The sequence below is a fragment of the Rhinolophus ferrumequinum genome, chromosome 19, assembly GCF_004115265.2.
Source record: "Rhinolophus ferrumequinum isolate MPI-CBG mRhiFer1 chromosome 19, mRhiFer1_v1.p, whole genome shotgun sequence".
Classification (NCBI taxonomy): Eukaryota; Metazoa; Chordata; class Mammalia; order Chiroptera; family Rhinolophidae; genus Rhinolophus; species Rhinolophus ferrumequinum.
The window spans coordinates 28,989,088-29,015,679 of record NC_046302.1 but is presented as its reverse complement, the minus strand read 5'-3'; the positions used below and the strand labels follow the sequence as shown (position 1 = coordinate 29,015,679).

Below are 26,592 nucleotides of genomic sequence, written 5' to 3'. Positions count from 1 at the left end.
TCTATTGACATTCTAAAGCAAGAGAACTTCTAAGACTTCTCTTTCTCAGATGTGCTTTGGTCCATTTTCTGAAAAACAATACATTGTGCTTAGGCAGTGGCCTCTGATGTAGGAAGCCATGGCAACTGATAGGGGTTCATATATTTTTATTGTCCAAATTGGGACAATTTTGCAAGTGAAAAGGGGTGGTATTAATAAGACTGGGTGACTTGGAACAAAGGGGGATGGTCCCAGGTAAACCAGTATGTGTGGTCACTCTTCTTAAGAATAACCCATACAGATGAAAACGCTGGTTTTGCCAGGAGAGCTGTGGCTTCCTTGCTGCTGCTGTCGTTTCAGCCGTTACCTGGTGGCTGAGCCCATCGGATTCTGATCTCTATCACCACAGCTTCTGTCTCCCATCAGGGCTGCGAGAGCTGCCCTACCATCATAGGTACCTCTTTGGAATGGGATCTGTGTGCAGTGAATGCCCCCAGAGTGTGGAAAAGGGGCAAGGATTCTTGCTCCTGCTGTTAAGACTTATGTCTGGTACCCTAAACTAGAACTTAGACCATGTTTCTTTACGGTAAAGAAAGATTAGTATGATGTTTCAGGTATACTAAAGGTAAACAGGTATTTGTGGGCTGGCCTTGTACCGGGCTAGGTGGAGATAGAACAGATGGCTAATCACCATAATGTCTTTTTGAAAAAGGGTCAAGATTCCAAATATCTGACTTACAGTTGAATTTAAGCAGCACAAGCTCTTTGTGAGCTAGGCCACATTTCATTCTGTCATTTCTCAGAAAGGAAAACTAAATAAGTAAAATAATAAATACATGTTCATTAAAAAAAATCAAAAGTTCAATAAAACATTAATTATAATAGAAAACTCAAAGTTAAATTTGATTAAAAATGCTGTAAACTTCTGTAAGATAAGATGTAGGGAAAGGACATTTATTTTTCCTTCAAGAGTTAAATAAAGAAAGTTATTTTGTATAATTTAAATTATATTTGTATAACTTATTTTCTTTTTTAGATGAAAAAAATCCAGTATGGATCTTCCCTTCACCTTCATTCTCTACCTTTAAAATGTAAGATTTTGTCCCTCATACATGATGGATGAAAAGGTCTGTTTCTTCACACTCTTTCCATATGAGGGTATCACTGATATTAAAAAAAAATTTTTTTGTATATGCAAGGTAAAATTTGTATTTCTACAATTATTTTCATATATTTATTGGTAACTTGTATTTATTCTGTCTGCTCATATCCTTCACCTATTTTTGTTTTGGGGATGTCTTTTTCTTACTGATCTGTATATGCTTTATGTCCAACTGAAATTATGAAACTTGATTGCCACGTACACTAGAAATGGTTTCCTCAAGTCTATTTTTTTGTCTTTTCACTTTATTTATTTAGCCTTAAAACTAGTAATCAAATATATCTCTCTTCCATAACCTTATTTGTGTAAAAAATAAAGAGTATGTATCTATAACAACCCACTCAAACATAAATAAGCGAGAAATTGAGAGGGACCAAACTATTAACAGTGTTTACTTCTAGGAATGAGATTGGCAAGGTGAGGGTCTGCAGGAGGATTTCTTTTTTCTAATTTTCTATAAATTTAAAAAGTGACGGCAAGAAAAATTTTAAAAAACTGTTAAAATATTTCCAAATGAATAAAATCATTGGCCTTGGGACAACCCTCCAGCGGGTGTAAATGGAAGAGGTTGCCTATGGAAGAATGCTGTTTGTCATCTTGCTTCACTGTGCTATGGAGGCCTAACTATATAGCCTCATATTAGAGGCAGTGATTCAACTCTTTAGGGCATCTGTAAAGTGACTAAATGTCCTTCTTGATCACCTTCACCAGAGATAAAGAGCTGGATTGTTTAATCTCAATATTGAGTTTGCTTTAATATAAACAGAAGAAAGCAGTAAGATGTTTCAGAACTTTAAAATGGATTACATTTATAGTTTCCTGAGATATTAGTGAAAGGATTTCTGTTCTGTTCCTTTAAGGAGCAAAGACTTGTAAAAAATGGGGCAGGGCAGTAGAAGCCAAAGGAAGGTAAACCGGTGAGGTCAGGAGGATTTGACTAGGGAGTTTCAGAAACAGCTCACAGGTCAGGCGATGGAATACCCTAGAATATCCACGATGTGGCTCTGATGACTAGACTGTTCAACAGACCATGGTGACTTATTTGTCACATAAATGCAGAACGCAACAAAAACAAACAAAGCCACTTACTTTGTGCAAACGCCTCCTGTACATCTCCCCCTACCCCTGTGAGAGAGTCCTGAGGTGTGTGAGTCGGGGTGGAGCAGGCTGATGCCGCCGACCTCACGGGCATGGGGATGGGCCTGCTGATGGTGTGGCTGGGGGAGGAGCGAGGAGAACCTGCCCCCTGGGTCTGGAGAGACAATGCAAGTCATTAATTTGCTTTTTCCAAGAAAATGCCATTCCAACACCTCAGTCAAATGTTAAAGACCGTAACCAATAAAATTTCAAAGCAGGAGGATATCCTCAGTAATTGAGATGGTCATCTTAAACCTGAGTTGCAGGTGCAGGTAATTTAGGACCTTACTATATGTTATCTGAGGCTTGGGTTACATCTTGAAAGCTAAGAATATTAGTACAGCATTGTTCAATAATCTAGGAGATGTGTCCCCAGGTAATGAAGCTACTGTAAGGCAGTGATAGCTACAAGGTGTATCTATTGTCTCCTTAAAGGAAGTTCTACGTAGACGAAAAAGCCATGGAAGGAGAAAGTTTTAAGTATAAACTAGGAGACTTTTTGGGGATGGATATGGTTTATACACTTCATATATTTTCAACCTTTGTGTCCTGACATCATCTGTAGAGGATACTTTATAATTCAAATCATGCCATGCAATATTGTGCATATTAAGTCAAACAAGGTATAAATTGCTTAATCCCTATAGTACAGTAAAAGGTGACTTTGTCAAATTGCTCTGTGATTTCGGGGATTCCAATGCGGAAGAGAAAAAAGAAATCTTGGTTTCTAATTTTTGTCTACTGTTTCCCTGTAGGAAATGACCTTCTTTTGGTCCATGAAAAGGCAGTTATCTGAAGTAAGAATAGTAAGAATTAAAAATGAGTAAAGAAAAAAGTATAAAATAACTAAAAGCCATTTACCTCTGTACTACAGTCTTCAGTGTAAAACATTCTGAGATTGTCACACCTTGAATTTCATAACTTTGTCTCTCTACAGTGAGGTCTCTTGGAAACATTTTTTCTTTTTAATAATCAGTTTACAAAGGAAGTCAGTCATGCACTAATAAGAAAATGCAACAAGACCCTCTAGTGTATACACAACAGATTAGGTGTTCACATAAATTCCTTTCTGGTCTGTTGGGTTTGGCCAGGGAGCGTGAGGACTCTGCCACAGCAAGGCCCTGAGATTCATCATCAACCCATTTAAACCCTGAGATATGCACCATGAGAGCAGTGCTCTGGAATATTCGATTTAGATCTTTGCTGTGGGTTGAGCTGTTTACAGTTAAAGCATACACTATCAATCCTGTATAAAATGCCATGCTGTTAGCTTTTCAAGGCGCAGCATCACACACAAAAGTCAAATCTATAAATTGAGGAAAATCAAGAATTAAAAAAAAGAAGCAAAATAGAACAGAGCACAGAAAGTAACTCATGTGATACTCAGTGGGACAAAGAGTCCACTCTTTCACTCTCAACAGTACCTCGGAATGGTCTGTCGGGGCCCAATGAAGATAAGCTGGCCCGCTTGCGTTGCTTTGTAGCCTGCTTGCTCCAAGGATGGGTCTGGTTTTCCCCAGCAAACCAGTTTCATTACCATGAAACCTCTGCTTCTGAGCTACCCTGGTACTGCCCTGAGTCTCACCCCAAAAGTAAACGACTTCACATTTGAATTGTGCTTTCCCATGGACGAAAGGTTTTCATGTACATCCTCACTGACTTCTCTCCATGACCGCTGGAGTAGGTATCATTACTCTAAATGTGCTGTTGTGGATCCCAATACTCAGAGAGGTGAGAAGAATTGCCCAGGAGATAAAAACGAGAATGTCTGAGCTGGTTGGTATCTGAGCCCAGAGGCTCTGACTGGCCTGGGCTGTGGGGACCTGGATGAGTTATGGCTGACGGAGGGTCCCTCAAAAGAGACAGATGTTGATCAGGTGCCCTGAGGGCTGCCTCCCCTGGTAACCCCTCCTGTACATCAGTTTCAAGACAGGGTCCTCAGCAGGGCTCCTTGCCTTCCTTATCTGTCCTCTGTACCAAGGAACCAATTGCAACAGGGAGGAGGGACTGGAGATGGGAAGTTGGACAGAGGGGTTGAAGGAAGAAGGTTCCTCTTGGCTACACTACATGGGTCACCCATTCAACTCTGGGAAACCAGGTCCTTCTCTGTGGTAGGAAGTTCACAATAATAGTACAACTCCACTTCCGTATGTAATTTACACTGTATTTTTGCTTTCATTCTCCTAATAATCAGTGTTATGAATGATAGTAGCTTATATTCAAATACCAATTTGCAGTCTACAAAGCACTTTAATCTCAACTACTTCACTGCATCCTCCTAACAACCATGAGATATTAGTGCATTTTTCAGGTTAGCAAACTGCGCCTCAGAGGGGATGATAATGAGGTTACACAAGGTCCCTGAGCTGGGGAATGGCAGAGATAAGATAAATCCCCAGCCTCGAGTCTGCAAGCCCAGGTCTTTCCCAGGGCACCACAGCTGCTTCTCAGGACTGTGAGCACGGTGACCATCACATGCTTCCGTCTATGCTTCACTGGCCTAGAAAGGTTTAGCCACCTGAAGGCTAAGAAGGCACAGGACATGGACCCACCAGTGAGCAGAGTTGGAGCAGTGGCCTAGGGCTTCCTGCTGGGCCAGGAACTAACTTTTCAGGGCCGGAGTCATGGGGAGCGGTGTGAGTACCCAGACTGGCAGAAGAGCCTTTGGGTCGTTTTTCAATCAGTACAGAAATACAGGCCCACCATCTCTTATCAATTGATTAATTTGAAACCCAGAAAAAACAAAACAACGCGTATTGTTTCATAACTGACACGAGGCTATTTATATGGCCTCTGCACGGTGTTGCTTTTCTCAAACCAGGACTAGTCTGAATTCTGGAACATATCTGGACCCAATGATTCCAGACATGGGGCTGTGGGTCTGCATTTCAATATTCGAACGACTGTATTGGGATTGTACTGTACACCAGCCCTGCTCGTCCTTGTGCCACCGGGCTCTCCAGTACAGGGTGCTTGTGGGTCTGTCCCCTCCCCTTTGGGCACTACACCTGGCCTCTCTAACCATGCTGTCTGTGAGTTCCTTACCTCTGGCCAGGCTCTTCCCTTCTCCTCAGACACTGAGCTCTCCAGCTAACTGTGTTTGCCTGTGGCACTCCCAGCCCTACCTCTCTGCTTACTGTCTGGTCTCCAAAGCCAACTTTCCCTACTCCTTTCTGCCTGCTTCCTTTCTTCGAACTCCTTTTAAAGTGGTTCTGTTAAGAGAAAAGTAATTGACTGTAGTTATGTGTTACAGGACAAACAATTGACTGAATCTAAATTATACCAATGTGTGAATGACTAACAGCCACCATCTCACTAAATGAATCTCTAACTGGTGCAATTTCAAGCAGTCTGATTACGTGAAGAATTTCAGTGGAAGATTCTATGCTGAAGAAAAGATTCATTGGCATCTTTCCTGCAACTTGCAACTCTCATGTCCAGTCTTTAACCAGACTTTTGGGGGGAGGACCCTGGCTCCCTGGGCTATCACGGCCCCATCTCTCTTTGTCAGGACACTATCCAGTTTGATGCATAGCACTGTCCTAGGAAGTACTGCTGGGAATGCCAGCTCTGGCTTTCCTTTTTGAGGTTCTTGCAGGTCCACTAGGAAAGGGCAGTAGCTTCTTAGCACTGGGGTAGATCAGTGGGGTAGATACCACTGAGTTTTATTTCCACAGGGAGTGGCCTCTATAGAATGGTAGCTTCTGGTCTGGACACGAAACATGGTTGTGTGCTAACAACTTTAGAAGAGTTAGAGTGAATAATCTCTGGGAACATCCTTTCCTGGAAATTACTCGATGATTAATGGAACAAAGACTTAAGGGACGATGGTCCATGCAGATCAATATATAGATCTAAAATTCCTGAGAAGGGAGTTGATTTATGGAAGAAGGAAAACATATATCATACTTGGCAAATTTAAAATAGCTCTCTTCTGAGAGAATAAATGAAAAATTCATTTCTACACTCCATTCTCTGAGTCCACTCAACCTGCTGTTGTATCAATTTTTAAAAAGTCTGACAAGATTCATACATTTTCTGATTTTTTTCAGGAAGTGTTTTGGTTTTTACTCAACACTAAAAAGGAGGGATGCTTCAAGGAAGGGATCAAATGTCTAACTGCTGAACCAGCACTGCTCAGAGAAATGGCAGAGAGGATAACCGTGAGACAGGAGTGGGTAGCATTATGTACACCCTCCTTCCGACTTGAAAAGTCTGTCTCTCAGGTTTGGCTGAGAATACAGCCTAGTCAGGTTTGGTTTACTTAGCAGCCTGGGAAGGTAGAGCAAAACAGTGTTTATTTAGCTACATCCAACTCTCTTTTTATCTTTTCTCCCTGTACACATTCACTGACTATCACCATAGAGATTGTTGTATACAAAGTGTTACGGAGACTCAGACGAGGTGAGTGATTCTCACTTGTCAGGCATGAGGTGTCATTGGAATTGGGTCTTAACAGTGGAGATTTCCAGGCAGAGAAGAGGAAGTACTGGGAGGACAGAAGAGCATTCCAGGTCTTGGAGTATCATGAGCAAGGCATGGGAAGTGTGCAGGGTATTGCAGATAGGGTTGGGAGGCCAGTGTGGTTGAAGCATGAGGTTCGCTGTGAGGAGTGGAGGAGAATGAAGCTGGGAAGGGGTGGAGCCAGGCCTGGGGGCCTCCAGTGTAATAAAAGGGGCTAGACTATCCTGAACGAGAGAGTCATCTTTCAAGGCTTATAAACAGAGAAATAATTCTTACTTTTCTAGAATTAACCAATCCCTAATTGTAACAACAGGCATCTGTGTGTGTGTGTGTGTGTGTGTGTGTGTGTGAGAGAGAGAGAGAGAGAGAGAGAGAGAGAGAGAGAGAGAGAGAGAGAGAGAGAGAGAGAGAGGTAAGGTATGGGAACGTATATACTGGGAAGGTATGTTTTTGAACACTAGATGTTAGTCCTTACAAATTGCAATTGATTATTTATTATGTGAATTATCCGTGTCCCCATCCTCATTTTGATTGCTTCACTACTCCATAGAATACCCACCAGAGAGGAGGAGCAAGGGAAAAAGAGAAAGGTGAAACCTACGTTCGTAAAAATGATCATTTCTGGCCTTCTCATATTCCATAGTGTGTTTGGAAGAAGTAGGAACCTGAGTGATTATGGTTTCCTGAGTTAACTGAGCCATCCAGTTGTAAATAGAGAAGAGAATGGGGGCAGGAGATGACATTTGGAGTGATGTTTGACTTTCTTGCCCTGATTGAGACCCTGTTAGATAACTGTAAGGAAAAGAAGTGAATACATGAGTGTATGTGTGTGTGTGCGTGGAAAATATGGGTGAAGTTAGAAAGTTTCCATATACCTGTGTGTATGTGTATACACATACATTCATACTTATATCTGACAAACATATGGTATTTTCCAAAATGCTTGTATATCCATTATCTTTTTAAATCCATACAACTTGGTGAGCCATGTATTTATTATAAGTCTGTTTGAAATAAATTACCAAGAGGTTAATTGACTTACTCAAGATCTTATGTTGTGAAAGAAGAGCTGGGACCACTATAATTCAGGTCCAACTCCAGTAATCTTTCTAAGAAGTTATTATTGACATCTTACTTTTTGAACTCAAAGTCAAACTGCTTGGTTTTAGACTGGGACATAATATTCAGAACTGGAAGTATACCAGAAACTCTAGAACATACCGTCACTGCAATTATACCCCAGCCGCCTTCATTATTAAACTTTTTATGAGTGTTCTCTTTATGGTTCCTTCAATAAATCTTAAAAATACACAAAGAAGAAAGAGGGTAGGATAATTTCGATTCAAGTTTTGTAAAAAAAATTTATTGCTTATGATATCATAATCATTGTATTATATTACAGGCACTATTAAAAAAAATCATGTTCTCTCCTCAAGGGGAATAAATTCATGCATTACCTCTAACAAGAAACAGTATAAGTAGAAATTATATATACCAGTATAATAAAATACATTGAACCACACAGACTTAGGATAAAGCAAGTAGAAGTTATTAAATCAAGCACAATTTGTTGTGTGCAATGTCTTAAATCTGATTTTACAAAGAGAATGTCCCCAAAAGGGAAAGGCTTATAAATAAAAACAGAATTTAGAAGCAGATGCCAGACTAAGACCTCTAAATTCTCTCCTTAGATCATGTTATACCACGAGAAGTCTATATATTTGGATGGCATTTGTTTATTTCCTTGTAGAACTGTATTTACAAGATTGGGACATATGGGGTTCTGTCTTTAATTTTGACTGAAGTTAAGTATAAGAATCAGCCATATGAAAGCTACTACTGCATTTGTCCATTTTGTTTTTTATTACTCCTTTTATAAAACTCCGAGTGAAGGCTTTCTTTTTATATTTTATGCCAACCGAAATTTTGGCCCCCTGAGATCTAGCATTTCTGTTCTGATAAAACCACCAATTACGTTTTTCTTTTTTTTGCCTCCTTGCCAGAAAACTCAGAGTAACACTCCTGTCCCTTATAATTAGCATATTTGCATTTTCTTTTCTTTAGTGTTTGATAGTTCTATTTTATGAAGTCATTGTTTATGTTTTTGTTGTAAGCTGTGTCGGGTCCTTTTGGAAAAGAGGCTTGTGTATGAAAGCAAGTGAATGAGGAAGAAGGGTGCACCCTACCTCTATCCAGACAATGCTTCGCTGCCATCTGGGTGTTGCCAATGATGGCCCTAAGGACCTATGCAGCAGTAACCACTGCTGGCTGACTTTCCAAGATGTAGCAGCTGTTGAGGGCTCAAGGGGAGGAGCTGGAAGGAAAGGAGGCAGTAACGTTCTTATGGGCACTGCCAGGGTTTGGCTGTCTGCATCTCTCTGTTTCTAAATTTCCTGGCTCTATGCATCCATTGGTTTATGAACTTCCTGGTCCCCTGAGCCTTTCAAGAATGTCTTGCCTAGGAAATGGTAGAGAAGGAGTACCCGAGGGAAATGGATAAAGCAACGGCTGACTGATTATAAGATGATTACCTTCTCTCTCCACTAGGAGGAGGAAGGTTATATGGGAATCTTATTTCCTTTTTTGATTCACATGCTAAGTAAGAGACAGGAAAGAAAAGAGGCTGTTTGCAAAGAGAAGCGCCACAGCAAGGCATTTTTCTCTACCATGATCTAAGTGTGTTGGAAGTACACAGCAATACCCCATGTATGTATTTTATGGGCAATTATACAGGTTGCCAATGTGTGTCCTTCACCCAGGGGCACTGTCTCTCATTAAAATTGGACTTTAGTTTTAGTAAAGTAATTTTTTTCACAAAATACAAAATAATGTAATACATTGTCTTTATTGTCTGATATTACAGATTAGTTTTACACTTTCCTTTTTTACAGATCATGGGAATAAAGGGTAAAAATATGTCCAGCATTTTGCAAACATTCTTTGTTACACACAAACACACACAATGAATAATAGGAAAGAGAATACAGAAGAATTAAAAGGTAGGTTGAAATTGGACAGGCTGTGGTTCTAATTGATCCATAGAAATAATGAGAAACTTTTTGATAATACTAGCAGGTGGGGTATATTTTCATACACAGCTTGGTACATGCACTTGAAATTAAAGTTGCTTTTATTTTGCTTCCATTTTATTATAATAATTATTATTTTGAGTACGCTGCTCCCTCTGCTGGCTTCTAAACCTGACCATAGGGTTAGATACAGGGCTTCAGTTTAAGCTATAGTTTGAGTCACAGTGCCTCTATTTCTAGAGATGTACGAGGACTTTGTGAACTCCCAAGCAGAGAGGTTCTTGGTGACAAGAGAAAGGCTGAAAGTTACCTATTCTTTTGAGATTATTGTCAACCAACAGTAGGGATTCTGCTTGGGAAGAACTAAACAATGGGAAGTGAACAGTTACTGAGTACAGTCTTTCTCTCATAAGATTGAGCACATTTTGGTGAGCAGTGGGAAATTGGGGCTTAATAATTACACAATGAAAAGAGATGTAATTGGCTGATTTTTATAAAAAGAGGTTCTACACCGTTTCAGTAAAGTAGAAACTGAACTGGACATTCACAGTGTCAGGGGATGCCAAGGTTAGCTTCTGAGGCTGTGCGTTTTACCTAATGTAACTTTAGTGACTGGGGTGGACATCTTTCTATTAAGAGAAGGGTCTGATCAACAACCCAGAAAAGCATGAGACTGGTTTGAAATTTAGACCCCTGGAGATCTTAAAAGTGTCCAATAAATTACAATTTGTTTTCTCTTGTCAAAGATGTGATAGCTCTTCTTTTGATGCCGGCAGTAGTAATAGTTATAAAAAATGCTAAATTTTATATATCTCAATTCAAGCACTACATTGAAAAGGAAGCAAATTAGTATGATTTTTTTTTTCTCTTTCCAAACTGAAGCATGAACATACATTAGAGGCAAAAGCAATGAGAAAAACAGCAGGACGGCAGGCCCCTCCACTGTTAGTTAAGACCTGCAGTAGGGAACATAACTTACTCCCTGCTTCAGTTCTTCTTCCTACAGAAAGATTGAATTGATAATAGTTAGGTTACCCAGGGTTCCAATAAGAGCACGTACAGGGTAAAGGAATGCAAGGTGGGGAAAACATCAACACAGCTTTGATGGCAGGTCAGGTCTCTTCTCCCTCAGTGACTGCAGTTCTAAGTCTTTTTAAGTATTTGAAACTATAGACCCATCTTTTTTCTCCCTGTGTCCAACTGTCTTTCAACACAATCTCTCTGTTATGGTCTTTGTACATCCTGATCAAACAGACTGCTCAGTTAGGCTAAGGTAATGCCAAGATGGCTGGTGGTAAATATACTCCTATCCCAATACTACGGTGATAGAATCTATAGGAACAGAAGTAGGGTTTTCAAAGCTTCCTGTCATTCAGTGAAGGGAAAGATGGGATCGACCTTCTTCATTCGGTATGTTTGGAAAGGAAAGCAGAAAGAGCTTTTCTGGATCATCAAATGAGATAACAGGAGAAACAGTGATAGGTTATTAATTATCTGGTCCCGTCTTAACATATATAGTACAACAAAAACTGAATTCTACACTTTACATAGTGAATACACTGAAAAGTAAATTTTCTTCAGTAAAGATAAAGCATTCCCAACACTGATGGCAGGCAAAGTCAACTAGGGAAAAATAAAAGCAAAGAAAACAAAAGGTAGAAGTGTTACACTTACAGCAGTGCCTGGGACACACTAGGTTTCAACACATATTTGTTAAATGAAAGGAAGGAAGGGGGAATAAGGAGAAGGAGGAGGAGACGAAGAAGAAAAGAAGAAGGAGGACGAGGAGGAGGAGGAGGAGAAGGAGGAGAAGGAGAAGGAGAAAAGGGGAGGGGGGAGGGAGAGAGAGAGAGAGAGAAGAGAACAATACAGAAACAATAAACAATGGGGTATCAGGGATGTGGGGGAGGGGCTCCATGGACTGAAAGTCAGGACATCTTGTCTCACAAGTGAGCTCTCCAGGGACTGGGCCTTCATCATCTTATCAGAAGTTCTAGTTCCTGCCTCTGGCATGTCACAGTTTTAGTCCATACTGGTTCAGGCTTGTTTACATTAGGCAGAATGACCCACAGCACTGACACGTCTACTGGGCTGACTGTGGACATGTGGCCATAATTAGTCTACTTTTGACTTAAAATGTAATTTAGTGTGGACTGAAGAAGGGCATAAGGATTTATGAAAGGAAGAATGCCAATCCCCAGGAGAATAATAGATTATATTAGGTTGGTACAAAAGTAATTGCGGTTTAACAGGTTAAAAAAAAATTGCAAAAACTGCAATTACTTTTGCATCAACCCAACAGCACTCCGTAGAGGACTTCTATAGATCATCATATTAAACACTCTACCTGCAGAAAAATAAGGAGATACTTCCATTTACATTTTGCGTTTGAGACCCATAGAAGTTATGTGACTTGCTGTTAAGGCCACCCTGATAAGATAAAATATTTTACTGAAATTAATAACATCTCTCCTCTTAATGCAACCATTACCACCAAAGTTATTTAATGGCTATATCTTCATTTTGTGAATTAGACATTAGCTTCTGTTCAATTTAGTCAGAATGACTGAAAGCTATTATGTGTAAAACATTTCTAAATAAATCCAGTTTTATTATTTTTAAGGATATAAGAAACTGGAAATAGCCAAGAAGAAGTTTCCCATGAAGGTCCTCAGTAGTCTGGTTTCAGAAAACTCATTCAGGATAAGAATGAGTCCTGTAATTGACTTCTATCATTTGATGCATTTAAGAAAAAATCTTATATCTGAGTTTGAAACCACATTTTTGGGGAAATCACATATAATCCTTATAAAACCCATTGCACATTATGTGCAAATAATTTTTACAAATAGTCATAGGTCTAGAAAATGTTCATTTATTTGAAACATCTTACCTTAAGTAGCTTCATGAGACCTTCTAACTGGACCATTAGCTCTCTCCGGCTCTCCTGGAGAGCAGACATTCTCTGTTCCAGCTCATCCTTGCGCTGTCTAAGAAAGAAGTAGTTGTCATCAGAAACAGCATTCAACCCACTGAACTAACCACATTTCCCAGTCTTGTGGAACTAGTGGAACATTAGAAAACGGGCAGCTTTGAGTCATTGACATAGTTACTAGGCAGGGAAATGTTGTTAAATGAATGAACAATTAGAGCTTGAGGTGTACATTTATTTGTTAGAAGTCATACTAAGACAGAATTGAAATCTTTTTAGACAGTTCTCCCCTTCTACCATGAATTAGCCATTTAATGAAATCTTTTCTGAATGCTTACTATGTTGTGCATCCTGTGCATTGCCATTGGGTTTCCTTGAGCAACAAACAAAAACCAAACTGTCACTGAAAAGGACCAATCCCACAGATCCTCCAAACCCAAAGACCTTTTGGTAAATCTCACAGAAAATACCGATTACCTTAGTATTGATTGGATTCAGGAAAGTACATTTTTCATCTCTTCTATCCTTAGTATACAATGTGGTGCCTTTCAGAGATGAAATATTAATGGTGCATAGTCATTATAGTCAATCTAAATTTTCTGGTTTGGGTTTGGTTTCATAAAGTGAAGTAAGAATAAAGGAGTTCCTACATAATTGTTCTAATTGAAAATAAGCTACAAGGTTTGTGCTTACTTAATTTTGTAGAACTTCTATTAAACTGTCAGCAAGAATGGAAACCATATTCTATCACTGGTGTTGATACTAAGAGATATCAAAAATATTTTTTAAAGGGGGAAAGAAATGAAACAGTATGGAGAAGACTATTAATGGTTAATATTTCTGAAGTATAAGTGTACTTTTCATATAAATTTCAATTCTATTATTTCATGACCATTAGTGGATAAATAATATATACATTTTTTCTTGCCCCAAAGTCTTCTGTCTGATTTTGAAATATTGGAACTTATATTTTAAAAATGTGTGCATGTGTTAACTACCGTGTTTCCCTGAAAGTAAGACCTAGCTGGACCATCAGATCTAATTATGTCTTTTGGAGAAAAAATTAATATAGGATGCGATCTTATTTTACTATAATGTAAGACCAGGTCTTATATAATATAATATAATACCTGGTCTTATATTAATTTTTGCTCTAAAAGACTCATTAGAGCTAATGGTCCGGCTAGGTCTTACTTTCCGGGAAACACAGTATATATGTGTAAAACATGAATGGATATGCCAAGTCTCAATGGCATAGACACATTGTGAAGTGGACCTTCATCAGGGACTCTGATGGAAAACTGACAATATAAAAATATCACACTGAGTTAGGTCAATGGTTCATCCAATTCAAAGATATTTTGTGGGAGGACAGGTTATACATATAAATGAGACATTTCTAATTTGCTTTTACATAGGCTTACTTTATAACTAATGATGAATTTAAAATTTATAAACATATCAGAACTCTTTTGGAATATATTTACATTTTTAGCTTTTACTACCACGTAAGGCTTACTCCCAGAGCAACCCTTCCTTTGATTTCCTTAACAATTGCCTCTTTTCTGAATCCTGTGGGTAAGGAATACCATAATTTTATAGACTTTAATGATATCTAATTTTAGTCTTTGTCTTCCTGGGCTACAGCATTCAAAATTTGAAAGTCTTGCCCATTTAAAAATATTCTTCAGTGACAAAACCATTAGCTGTCTTTTCTTTGACCTTGTCTGCCATGGTGTTCCACACATATCCAACAGGAGGACTTGGTAAAAGGGCAAATAATCTTTCTGATTTATTTCCAGTTCTCTTTTAGATACTGCTCTGTAATTTTTTGCCTTTTGGCCTTATGAGCACTTTGAGAAGGTTGAAACAAAATTCTAATATTGTAGGTAAGAAATTCTAAGAAAGGCATCTAAAAACTGTCAGAAAAAGTTAACTAGTATTAGTTTAGAATTACTAGACATTAAAAAAACTTATTTGTACATTTATCTTACAGTAGTAATTGTTCAAAACATGACATTTACTCTTTCATGCATTTGATTGAATTCTATTTTTTTTATTAAAAAATACCATTCATTTGACATGTCTTTATTTAATCTTCTCTGTGTTTATACTAGTGGTTACCAACTGTGGGTCTGATAAAAAATCTGTAGTGTAGCCTCTACTGTTCCAAGGAGAAATGAGGAAACAAGGACTAAGTACTGATTTTATATTCATAGAGCTAAATATATTCATCTCTAAAGGGATGTCTTTTATTTTGATATTCTGTTGGATTATTTCTAGCTTTGCATGCATATTAAAACCTACTTTTTTTTAGGACAATGTTGGAAAAACTGTCAAAATTTTAATATAAATTTTATATTGGATAGTAATAAATATCAATACTAACTTTCCTGAATTTGATGATTATACCATGGTTATATAAGAGAATAGCTTTTTTCTTAGAAAATATACTCATAAGTACTTAGAGGTAAAGGATTACGATGTCTGCAACTTTCAAATGGCTCATCAAAAATGTGTATGTAATATATAACATATAAGTTGGGATAGAGAAGGATGTGGCAAAATGTTTGCAATCTCTAGGTGAAGTGTAAAAGGAAATCCATTGTGATATTCTTACAACTCTTCTGTAGGCATAAAGTTCGTTCAAAATAAAATTTAAAACATATACATCATTCATGAAACATAATGACAGATGATGGTAGTTTTTAAAAATGTCATTATATGGGAACACAAAAAGTACTCAACTTTATGTTGCTTCCCCAAATAATTAAAAACTAAACTGGTCTATGAAACTCAAGTCTGGAAACTATAGACCTGCATCAGAGATTACAATTCCTTTTAATTGGTAAAACAAAAAAAGTCACTTTATATTAACAAGTTGTTGCAACGACTAATTTTATGCACATTGAAAAGAGTGCAATTTGGGGGGCATAGATTATGATCCTTATTTTTTAGGCAAGGGATAGACATGGAAAATGACACTTGTTTTTCTTGAGATTTATAGTGTGAAGTTAGTTGTATCACAGTTTTAAGAAATGTTTTCTTCATTATAGAAGATGGCATTGTCTGTGCACAATTCTTTAGTTGTCTCTTAATGGTTTTACAGTTTATCCATTCAACCTATTTCAGCACTTTCGTTTTAAAATACTGTAAATAAAATAATGAGTAGGATACTGTTTGTGTCCTTTGGCGAGAAGAAAGCAGACAGGAAAAAGTTCAAAACAACAAATATGAGTATATAGTAAAAATAAAAGCAAAATGTTGTACGTGGTAACACAGAGTAGAAGGTGGCCATTTCTATATGGTTGTAGGAGTTCAGAGAAGGCTCACCAGACCACCTTGCAAAAGTTCTCTTGGAAGCTACATCCAAAGTGGGAAGAAAAGATCCTTTGGGAACCATATGGAATGTTTCAGACCTTTCTCTGCTTTATCTGTGCCTCTTGATTGCCTGTACTCTTGAAATTATTAGTAAAGCTCAATACTGGAGTAAGATCTCGTGTTCATGTGAGTGTGACTTGACAATCTAATCCAGTGTGCTAGCTTGAAATGTAGCTCTCATCCTTCAATGGCTTCCTGTTGTAGGATTAATAGCAATATCTTTGTCGTGCGGGGGACTCTGCTCGCTGGACCAGTTGTCACGCGGGGCAGCCTGCGGGGTCTCTGGTCCCACTCCCCACACAAGAACGCAGGATATGGCTAGGCCAAAAAGGAACACCCACGGAGCCATAGGTAGGGGAGTCACACCACTATACTCTCGCTGGCGGCTGGGTTGGAGACACAGGAAACAGGAGCCACACAATTCTCAACCCTCACTGTGCCGCTTGCAGGCTCAGCCACCATCTTCTTGCTAGCTCCCCCTTTTTTTGCTAGCCTAGCCACGGCAGTTATATTAGTGGCCAATGGCTCACTGGTTACAGCTGACGGCCAACTAGCCACAGCTGATGGCCATTTGATCGCAGTCGATGGCCATTTACTACCTGAGCCATCACCTTTCTATGTGAGGCCGAGAGCCTGGAAACTGCTTTTTGGGTCTCTGTCCCCACACTCCACCCCTACAGGGTCTCGCCTCACAATCTACGCAACAAGTGTCTTCCGCGAGGGGCCCTGTGTGAGGAGCCTGGAGGTGAATGCAATTTCCTGGACACAGCCAAGCTTTCTGGTCACAGCCAGGGTTTCTCAGGGCACCACTAGTACTTCTGGGCACAGCCAGACTTCCTGGGCTTCTTAGGGTAACACTAGTCTCCCCGGGCACAGCGAGGGCCTCTCAGCGCACTGCCACTCTCTGTGGACACAGCCAGACTTCCTGGACTCAGCCAGGGCTCTCAGGGCACTGCCACTCTCTCTGGGCACAGCCAGACTTCCTGGACACAGCCAGGGCTCTTAGGGCACTGCCACTCTCTCTGGGCCTCTCAGGGTACCGTGGTGGAACAACAGCGGCTCACAGTCAAGGTGCTTACATATTCTCCATGGCAGCCGGTCAAGACACAAAAGCAAATATCCGCCAGTTCCACTACATGGTGGTATGTTCCCAAACAGTCAAGTGGTCCATTACATTAGGGATGGAAGGCAATTCCCCATAGTCCATAGTCATTTGCCAGGGCTGTCCTGGGGGTGAGGGATGACCTTGACCTCACCCTCAGCTCCCACGGAGGACTCAGCAAGCCTTTCCTCCTGGGACTAAAAGTCCTGCATCCGGGCTGTCTCAGCAAGCACTTCCCAGCCCACAGGGCCGCAACGACCTTCGCTTTCTCCAGCCTCTGCTGGTTGGGGAACTGTCCACGTCTTCCAACCCCTCCACGGGGGTCCAGCTCTCAGGCAGCTGCACCTCCTGGTCTTCCTCCAACTGAGTGTTCATAGGCACAAACTGCTCCACCGCCCTTCAGAGAGCTTTGGCCGGCACCATATCCTGTCGACTACGCCATATGCTGTGCGGGAGACCCTGCTCGCTGCGTCATTTGTAGTGCGGGGTGTCAGGTGGGGTCTGCCGGGTCTCTGGTCCCGCTCCCCACATAAGAACGCAGGATATGGTGAGGCCAAAAAGGAACACCCACGAAGCCATAGGTAGGGGAGTCACACCACTATAGTCTTGCTGGCGGCTGGGTTGGAGACACAGGAAACAGGAGCCACACAATTCTCAACCCTCACTGCGCCGTTTGCAGGCTCATCCTCCATCTCCTTGCTAGCCCCCATTCTTTGCTAGCCTAGCCACGGCAGTTATATTAGTGGCCAATGGCTCACTGGTTACAGCTGACGGCCAACTAGCCACAGCTGATGGCCATTTGATCACAGTCGATGGCCATTTACTACCCGAGCTAGCACCTTTCTATGTGAGGCCAAGAGCCTGGAAACTGCTTTTTGGGGCTCTGTCCCCACAATCTTCATGGTCTGAAAGACCACAGAATCATGGTCCATCTCTACCAACGTCTTTAGCTCCATTTTTACCCCTTCATTCACTGCATTTTAGATCTATAGATCTTTTAGTTCCTAAAAAAGTGCCAGCTTTGTTCCTGCCATTTGGTCTTTGTACACATAGTCTCTAACTTCCAGGAGGACCCTTTCTTCAGCTGTCCCAGCCCCTTCCCCCATCCTTAATCCCCATTCCCTATGTCCCACCCTTCATATTTCAACTCAAGCAATTCTTCCTCATGGTAGCCATTTCTGACTCTAGTGAAGGGCTGGTTTGATAATTTTTTTAAAAACGAAGATGTCCTTATAGCACTTATAGTTTATAATTATATTCTTATTTGTGTGATTATTTGATTTATGTCATTTTCCTACTAGACCACAAATTCTCTGTGACCAGGGACAGTATATTTTCCAACTCATCAAGGTATTAAGATTCTCAGAAGAGTTCTGGGCACACTGCATTTTAGAAATATTTGTTGAATGAATTAAATGAATAATAAAATGAAGAAAGAGAATTCTGATAACAGTGTAGATGCACGAGCACCGGGGAATCCATTAAGTGCTCATTATAATAGTTCAAGCAGGAAATACATAATTAAGACCTAAGAAAAGGATATGGAATCCACCTGTGCTACTCATTGTGCAGGATACTGGACAAGTTATTTAACTTCTGGGAATCTCAGTTTCTGTTTTTGTAAAAAGAGTACCGTATAATAGCAGCCATCTCCCAGATGTGTTATGGCAATTATATGGGTCAGTGTATGGAGAGCTTAGTGCATAAGAAGTGTCAGAGTAGCACACAGACATGCCTATCCTATATTCCTAGTCAGTTGCCAGATGGGGGTGGCAAACTTGGCTTTCAACTTTCTTGTGGCTAAAGTGAAAAGGAAAATATGATCATTTAGAAAGGTCATAATGCTCTTAAGATAAAAATAAACTATGTGTTCATGAAAAGGAAAGCTCTGTGCCTTTCCCCCGTCCCCTGTCCTCGAGCTGAAAGAAATTCCTCCTTTTCGTTCTCAACAAGAGGCCGTGGGGAGGATGTAATGGAAGGAGAAGACCTTTCTTTCTTTCTTTCTTTCTTTCTTTCTTCTTTCTCTCTCTCTCTCTGTCTCTCTCTCTCTCTGTCTCTCTCTCTCTCTCTCTCTCTCTCTCTCTCTCTGTCTCTGTCTCTCTCTCTCTCTTTCTTTCTTTTCCTTCCTTCTTTCCTTCCTTCCTTCCTTCCTCTTTACCATATTCGTTTTTCCAATTATTTTTCTTGTCCATATGCACACGTTCTTTTGCATGTACCAGCTGAATTCACTTTATTCTCTAATGAATGTTGACTTCTCTCTTTGCCCCTGTGCAGTACAGTGCTGCCCACTCAAAGCATTATTTGGCACTTTCCACCTGCAAGACACACGGGTGGATCATTCCAGATCATCTGGATGTTTCGAAACAGCTGGGTGATGTTCAGTGTCATATTTTTCATGCAGATGTGGAATATCTTATAACAAGCCACGTACGCGTACTTATTAGTGTTGCAAGTCCTAAGGTTTCTGAGTCATGAAAAATAGCTGTCACCTCTCATAATCTGATGAGTTTGAAAGTAAGTAGTTGCAGAAGAAATATTTTGAATGGACATTTCTTTTTTTTTTTGCAATTATTCAAATTGTCAAATTTATTGGCACATATTTCTTTTAGCTAGAGTTTGCATAATATATATATATATATATATATATATATATATATATATATATTTTACTCAACTATAAACATCTTTTTGTGTTATATTTCTTTTCCTTGTTTTTTCCTCTCCAAACTTCTTCTTCTTCTTCTTTTTTTTTTTTAATATTACTTTCAGGTAAGACTTCTTTCAAAGCTACCATAAGGAATTCCTTGGCCATTTCATATGATCACTCCTCAGTGTGAATTAAGGCCAAAGTAACTGTGCAAGAGACCATGTTTTGGAATCCTTTAAAATGTCTGAAGTGACTAAAGAATCAAACTGTGAACACCCACAGCTGGATTTCTTAACCTGGGATATCAGGGTATCTGTGAAATCTACAAATTGTGAAAGTGCTTAGCACAGAATAATTGGTTTATAAGTATCTAGAGAAATACCCTTAAAGGGAGGCTATTTCTTCTTCTTCCAGGCAGAAGAAATGTGTAGAGTAAGGAGGCAGGCAGGCAAATCATCCCGGATTTAGGTATCTCAGGCCTCAGGTCTTAGGTCTCAGGTGTGAGCCATCAGCTGACAGCGAGGGCCCAAAATACATAAGTTCCTGCAGGGCCAGACTCCTCAGTGCAGCTTTGGGCTCAGTTGGGGCCATAGGAATGCCCAGAAGTCAGGGCCAGAGGAGAATTAGAATTATCAGTCTGTTCTAAGACAGCAACATCAAGGAGGGAAGAAATATCAGTTGGAAAACTCATCATCAGTGACCCAGGCACATTAAGATGTCTCCCAGACTGTATTATCCAAATGGAACCAAATACTTTGGAAAGCAAATGCTAATTGGTGGGAACTGATGAAAATACTTACGAAAAATTCCTAGTTGTCATCCCTTCACTAGAGAATGGGACGACAAGTAGAATAGGTATAAAGAACATTCCAGGCAGCGACAAGCTAGTCTGATGTATAGATGAATGACTACTCTGTTTCCAAGTTGGTTTATTCAATTATATTTCTGTATATATTAAACTTAACTTTCAACTTGTGGGCTTGAAGGGCCTACATAATCCTGTTTGGTGAAAGATACTTTCAAGCAGTCATTTACTTTTATATGCCTTTGAGGAGCAGGATGACGTGAAACATCACTCTCCCCTTCTTTTCATTTTCATCCCTTTTTGGTGATGGTGTAGTAGAATGTGTAAGGCTTTCTAACACATCTCTATGAAGGTAGGACCAGAAACCATATAGGTTGAAAAGGAAGAATTTAGGTTTCTTCCATTAAATTATTTTGTTATTCTAAAGTATAATGTGATCTCTTCATCTCAAGCAGCCCCCACCAGTCACAGGGTCTGTAGATTTCCTTCCCATAACTCAAGGCTTTGGTGGTTTGGCCCCTTCAGCTAGGTGCCTGGGCCTAGGGAGATTGGATCCCAGCTGGGAGCAGGCAGGGCCTGGAGTCTGGGCCAGGTGTGCTGCAGCCAGGTGTGCTCAGATGTTAACATGCCCGAAGAGCAGGGCTGGAGGGGCACCCCCAGACACGTCCATGACTACAATCAGTAGGGACTCAGTAAACTCCAAACACAGCCATACAGAAAGTGCTTAGTTTAGTCTCTTTGTACAGAGAAAGTAAATGGCACTCTAATTCTGACAAGGGTTTCTGAGAAGAGGTATCGAATTGCCCCAGTTAACAATGGGGATGTGTTCTGACAAACGTGTCATTAGGCAATTTTGTCATCATGTGAACAACATAGACCCATGCCTAGATGGTACAGTCTACTACACACCTATTACTCCTAAACTATTAATCTGTACAGCATGTCACTGTACAAAACAAGATTAAATCAAGCATAGTAGAAAATGATGCGATCAAAAGGTGAGGTAAAGGCGAGATGTGTGACGCAATACGGCATACTGTTTTACAGCAAACATTTTTTATAAGTAGAAAGAGTACACTCTAAATTAACAATAAAAACTACAGTATAAAAAATGCATAAATGAGTGATACAGTAATTTGCTATCATTATCAAGAATTATGTACTGTACATAACCGTATGTGCTCTACTTTTACACGACTGGCAGAGAAGTAGCTTTGTTTACACAAGCATCACCACAAACTCGTGAGGAATGCTTTGCTCTATGATATTATGATGGCTATAACATCACTAGGCAATAGGAATTTTTTCAGCTCCATGGAACCACTGTCGTATATGCAGCCCATCCTTCACCAAAGCATTGTTATGCGGCCCATGATTTTTCTTTAAATGTCTGCCTCAAAGTTAGATATACCTGGAGTGTACCTGGCACCCAAACCAAAAGATGGGAAGAACGCTATACTTGTTACCTGAAAGTGCCTTGTGAAATGTGACATTTCTATGAGGAAGGTCTTTGAGTTTATGTTGGTTTTGTTTGCTACACAAATAGGTTTGAGTATGTGCCATATTCAAGGCATGGTGGGAAGGCAGTGTGATGTGGAGCCCACGGCATGACTTTCCTTTTGCATGTGGGTGCAGGGGGAGCCACTACAGTCCTCAACCACGTCCTGCTACCTTCTACCGTGCTGACTTTGAAAAATGCACTGAAATTCAGGGGTTGAACCAGATAACCTTCCAAGGTCCTTTCCAACTCAAATATTTTATGATTATGAGTAGGTAACATGAGATTTCTAAATTCATTTTCAGAACAAGAAGGTATGAAGTCTACTTTTTAAGACCTATAAGTAAAGCTATTAGGAACTAAGCTTTAGAGAAAATCAGAATCCCTTTTATGGGTTAAAGCTAAATTTTTAAATGTAAAACCTATGATGTTTATTTATCTGTTGATGTGTTTGTTTTGCTGATCACTTGTATCATAAACACATTTTTGATGATGCAAATTAACTAAAAAGAGTTGAATTGAATTTTTTTCCAGTGAGAGATTTTGTTTCTGACCTAAAGAACTCTGTTTCCTTTTCTATGTATCAAATGAAAGAATAAAATATAAATGGTCTCTCCCCCAAACTCTCACATCTCAGCAATTAGATATGTGCTATTAAAAAAATATACAGGGCAACAATAATCAAAACAGCATGTTATTGGCAGAAAAACAGACACATAGACCAATGGAATAGAATTGAGAACCCAGAAATAAAACCACATAAATATGAACAGATAATTTTTGACAAAGAAGCAAAAAACATGCAATGGAGAAAAGACAGCCTCTTCAATAAATGGTGATGGCAGAATTGGAAAGCCACGTGTAAAAGAATGAAACTGGACTGCTATCTGTCACCATATACCAAAATAACTCAAAATGGATCAAAGACTTAAGCATAAGACCTGAAACAATAAACTGCATAGAAGAAAACATAGGTACTAAACTTATGGATCTTGGGTTCAAAGAGCATTTCATGAATTTGACTCCAAAGGCAAGGGAAGTAAAAGCGAAAATAAGTGAATGGGACTATATCAACCTTAAAAGCTTCTGCACAGCAAAAGAAACCATCAACAAAATAAAGAGGCAACCAACTGAATGGGAGAAGTTTTTTGCAAACAATACCTCCAATAAAGGGCTAATATCCAAAATATACAAGGAACTCATGCAACTCAAGAACAGAAAAACAAACAGCCCAATTGAAAAATGGGCAGAGGACCTGAAGAGACATTTCTCCAAAGAGGACATACAAATGGCAAATAGACATATGAAAAAATGCTCATCATCACTAATCATCAGAGAAATGCAAATAAAAACCACAATGAGATATCACCTCACCCCAGTCAGAATGGCTATCATCAACAAGACAAATAGTAACAAGTGTTGGAGAGGCTGTGGAGAAAATGGAACCCTCACACACTGTTGGTGGGAATGCAGACTGGTGCAGCCACTATGGAAGGCAGTGTGGAGGTTTCTCAAAAAATTACAAATAGAATTACCATATGACCCAGAAATCCCTCTCCTGAGTATCTACCAAAAAAAATCTGAAAACATTTATACATAAAGACACGTGTGCTCCAATGTTCACTGCAGCTTTATTTACGGTGGCCAAGACATGGAAACAACCAAAATGTCCTTCGATAAATGAATGGATAAAGAATTTGTGGTATATATACACAATGGAATACTATTTGGCAGTAAGAAAAGATGAAATAGGACCATTTGTGACAACATGGATGGATCTTGAGATTATAATGCTAAGCGAAATAAGTCAGACAGAAAAAGCAGAGAACCATATGATTTCACTGATATGTGGTATATGAACCAAAAACAACAAAAGAACAAGACAAACAAATGAGAAACAAAAACTCATAGACACAGACAACAGTTTAGTCGTTACCAGAGGGTAAGGGGGGTTGGGGGGTGGGAGATGAGGGTAAAGGGGATCAAATATACGGTGATGGAAGGAGAACTGACTCTGGGTGGTGAACACAAAATGTGATCTATAGATGATGCAATACAGAATTGTACACCTGAAATCTACGTAACTTTACTAACAATTGTCACCCCAATAAACTTTAATTATTAAAAAAAAAAAAAAAAGCCAAGGTCAGGTGCTGGCTAAGAACCGGTTTCTGGTGGCACATTGTTAGATGTTATTGAAGATCTCAAGCTCCTGTATTCCCTGAGACACCTTGGGCTCCCTGACTCTTACCTGAGGAGCCGGAGTTCTGCCAGTAGAGTGGGATTTTGCTGGGCCTTCTCTGGAGTGGGCTGAGAAGCTTGTTCATGCTCTAGCCGCAGCCTCTGGATCTCCTGTAAGATTTCTCTTAGGAGAGAGGAGGAAGATAAGAAACCAGGGTCAGTTAACTTCCAGGGTATCCAAGGTCTAACATCTGAGCAGATCAGAGCCACCAGAGCAAAGAAGGGGTCATTCTATGTTTCTGAGCAGAAGTGACCCCCCTCACTAAACCAACTGTGATTATAAGGCATTGGCTGTAGCTAGTTGGGTGATGTGGGTGAGAGGATTCTGACTTTATCTCCAGTACATACAAACCATGAGGATTCTGCAGTATGTCATTGGAGACGTCACGCTGAGTATTATCACCGTAACAGACTAATCTCTTTAGTAAGTAATATCATGCTGTGGTAATGTGTTCAACTTTGAAAAGTTTACTGCTTAAGAGACAGAAATGTATCTTCCTATTATTTATGATCACAGTCTGACACCATAAAGTAACTGCAGCTACCAAGTAATAGGTGCTTTGGAGGGAAAAAATAAGGATAAACGGTGCTCATTTCACAAAACTAAATAACCCCTTTCTCTCACCAGGAATGAAATTTTCTCACTGAATTTATCTGAGAAGGCCACGGTTAGGCAAAATTCTTTCTCTTTTTTCTTAACATTTTCAGCCTTAAAAATGGATCTCAATGAGGGTAACCTTAGAAGGGAAGTGCTTTTAAAAGGATGCACTGTAATTGAGTCTGTGACCTAAGAATGCTCTTGGTGTGACCTCTGTCAGGCGTGAGACATGTCAGTCTATTAGAGACATTGGGTCTGGGCTGCCTTGCACTGAGGTGAATATTAGGCTAGCCATAAAGGATAGGTGACCTGTGTAAGGCAAATTATCCCTAAGTGAGTTAGAAGTCATTAAGTGAGGTTACAAGTCCTGGGGGAGGGGTCAGTCTCCCACCCAACAAAATGTACAAGAGCCAAGAAGATAGAACAAAGCCCCAAGAATTGAAGGTGAACTTAGTGAGCAAGAGGGATGGCTTCCTATTTGAAAGGCTAATTTACAACTTCCTGCTGTACAAACACACCAGCATCAAGAAGCTAACTAACAGTCACTACACATCTCATGAGTGTGGTGAGAAGGTTGGACTATAATTCAGTGGTTTTCAACCTTTTTTTTTTTTCTTTGTCCTCCTTGGTGTTCCATGGTGAAAACTTTTCTTTAAAAGAAATCTTCCATAGAAAGCCCATATGACAAACGGTTAAGAGGGAGATGCTCTGCTTAAAGATAGGGTGGGCCCCTGTGCTCTATGGAGTCCCCAGCGTTTCATAGAGCTCAGTCTGAAAATCAGTGTATTGGGATTTTGAAGATCTCTGCCAGGGCTAACATCTTGCTATTCTATAACTCTCACTAGTTCTCCTTGTTGGTTCTAAGGACAGAACCATAACAAAGCCATGTAGCTCAAGGAAGAAGTAGCTCCGATAAGAAAAAAATGATGGTAAGATATATAAATAAGCATTCAATGCTTAGTCTATATCCAGGAACTGTGCTGTCTTTAATCTTATTTTATTTAATCCTCATAACAATTCTATTATCTATAGGTACTACTATTATCTGTTTCGTGAGGGAGGAAATCAAAGCACAGCCCAGTTCAAAACTTGCCCAAGTTCAATAACACGTAAGTGGTAGAGGTGATTTGAACTCAGGCTTGTTAGCTCCAAAGCCCGTATATATCAGTCTCCCTCAGTCTTTGGTGCTTGCTCTGACAGGTTGAGCCTAAGCAGGCTGTGACTTATACAATGCAATTTGAAGAGACCTACTACTGCTAATACTAACCCCATTGGCTGCTCCTCCAAGGGTACTATAGGAAGCATTATCTTCTAAAGATCATTAATGGAATGAATGTCCATGAATTGTCATGAAGTGAAGTGAGGAGCTTTACCCTCTCCTAAAGCTGAGATCTGGTTATTGGGTTAATTACTGCCTCAGAGACCATGGGACCCCTGTGGTAAATTTCTATGGTACAGAAGTGTGACCTAGATCAGCTTCTGGAATACAGTTCTGGAGTCTTTGGAGTGCACAAGCCACTGGCTTAGAGAGTTCAGGATGGACTAGATGCTCATTAGCATAGGTGGGGAAATCTAGGGGCCATGAAAGAATTCAGGGACAGGATGGAGCACTCTTTT

General features: G+C 39.9%; 1 protein-coding gene across 35 annotated transcripts in view; it reads right to left on the bottom strand.

The window, feature by feature from the left end:
* DTNA (dystrobrevin alpha) overlaps positions 1-26,592 on the bottom strand; it is a 366,357-nt gene that overhangs the window by 13,779 nt on the left and 325,986 nt on the right. For 18 of the 35 annotated variants that reach the window (XM_033135729.1, XM_033135733.1, XM_033135726.1 and 15 more), the window contains 4 exons: positions 24,388-24,501; positions 12,665-12,761; positions 10,751-10,771; positions 2,231-2,393 (listed from right to left, as the gene is read on the bottom strand). In XM_033135729.1, the coding sequence (XP_032991620.1) occupies positions 2,231-2,393; positions 10,751-10,771; positions 12,665-12,761; positions 24,388-24,501 (395 nt within the window). Of the gene's footprint in view, positions 1-2,230; positions 2,394-8,158; positions 10,772-12,664; positions 12,762-24,387; positions 24,502-26,592 lie in introns of those variants that run through there. The other 17 variants (XM_033135731.1, XM_033087093.1, XM_033087069.1 and 14 more) reach the window with 3 other exon arrangements.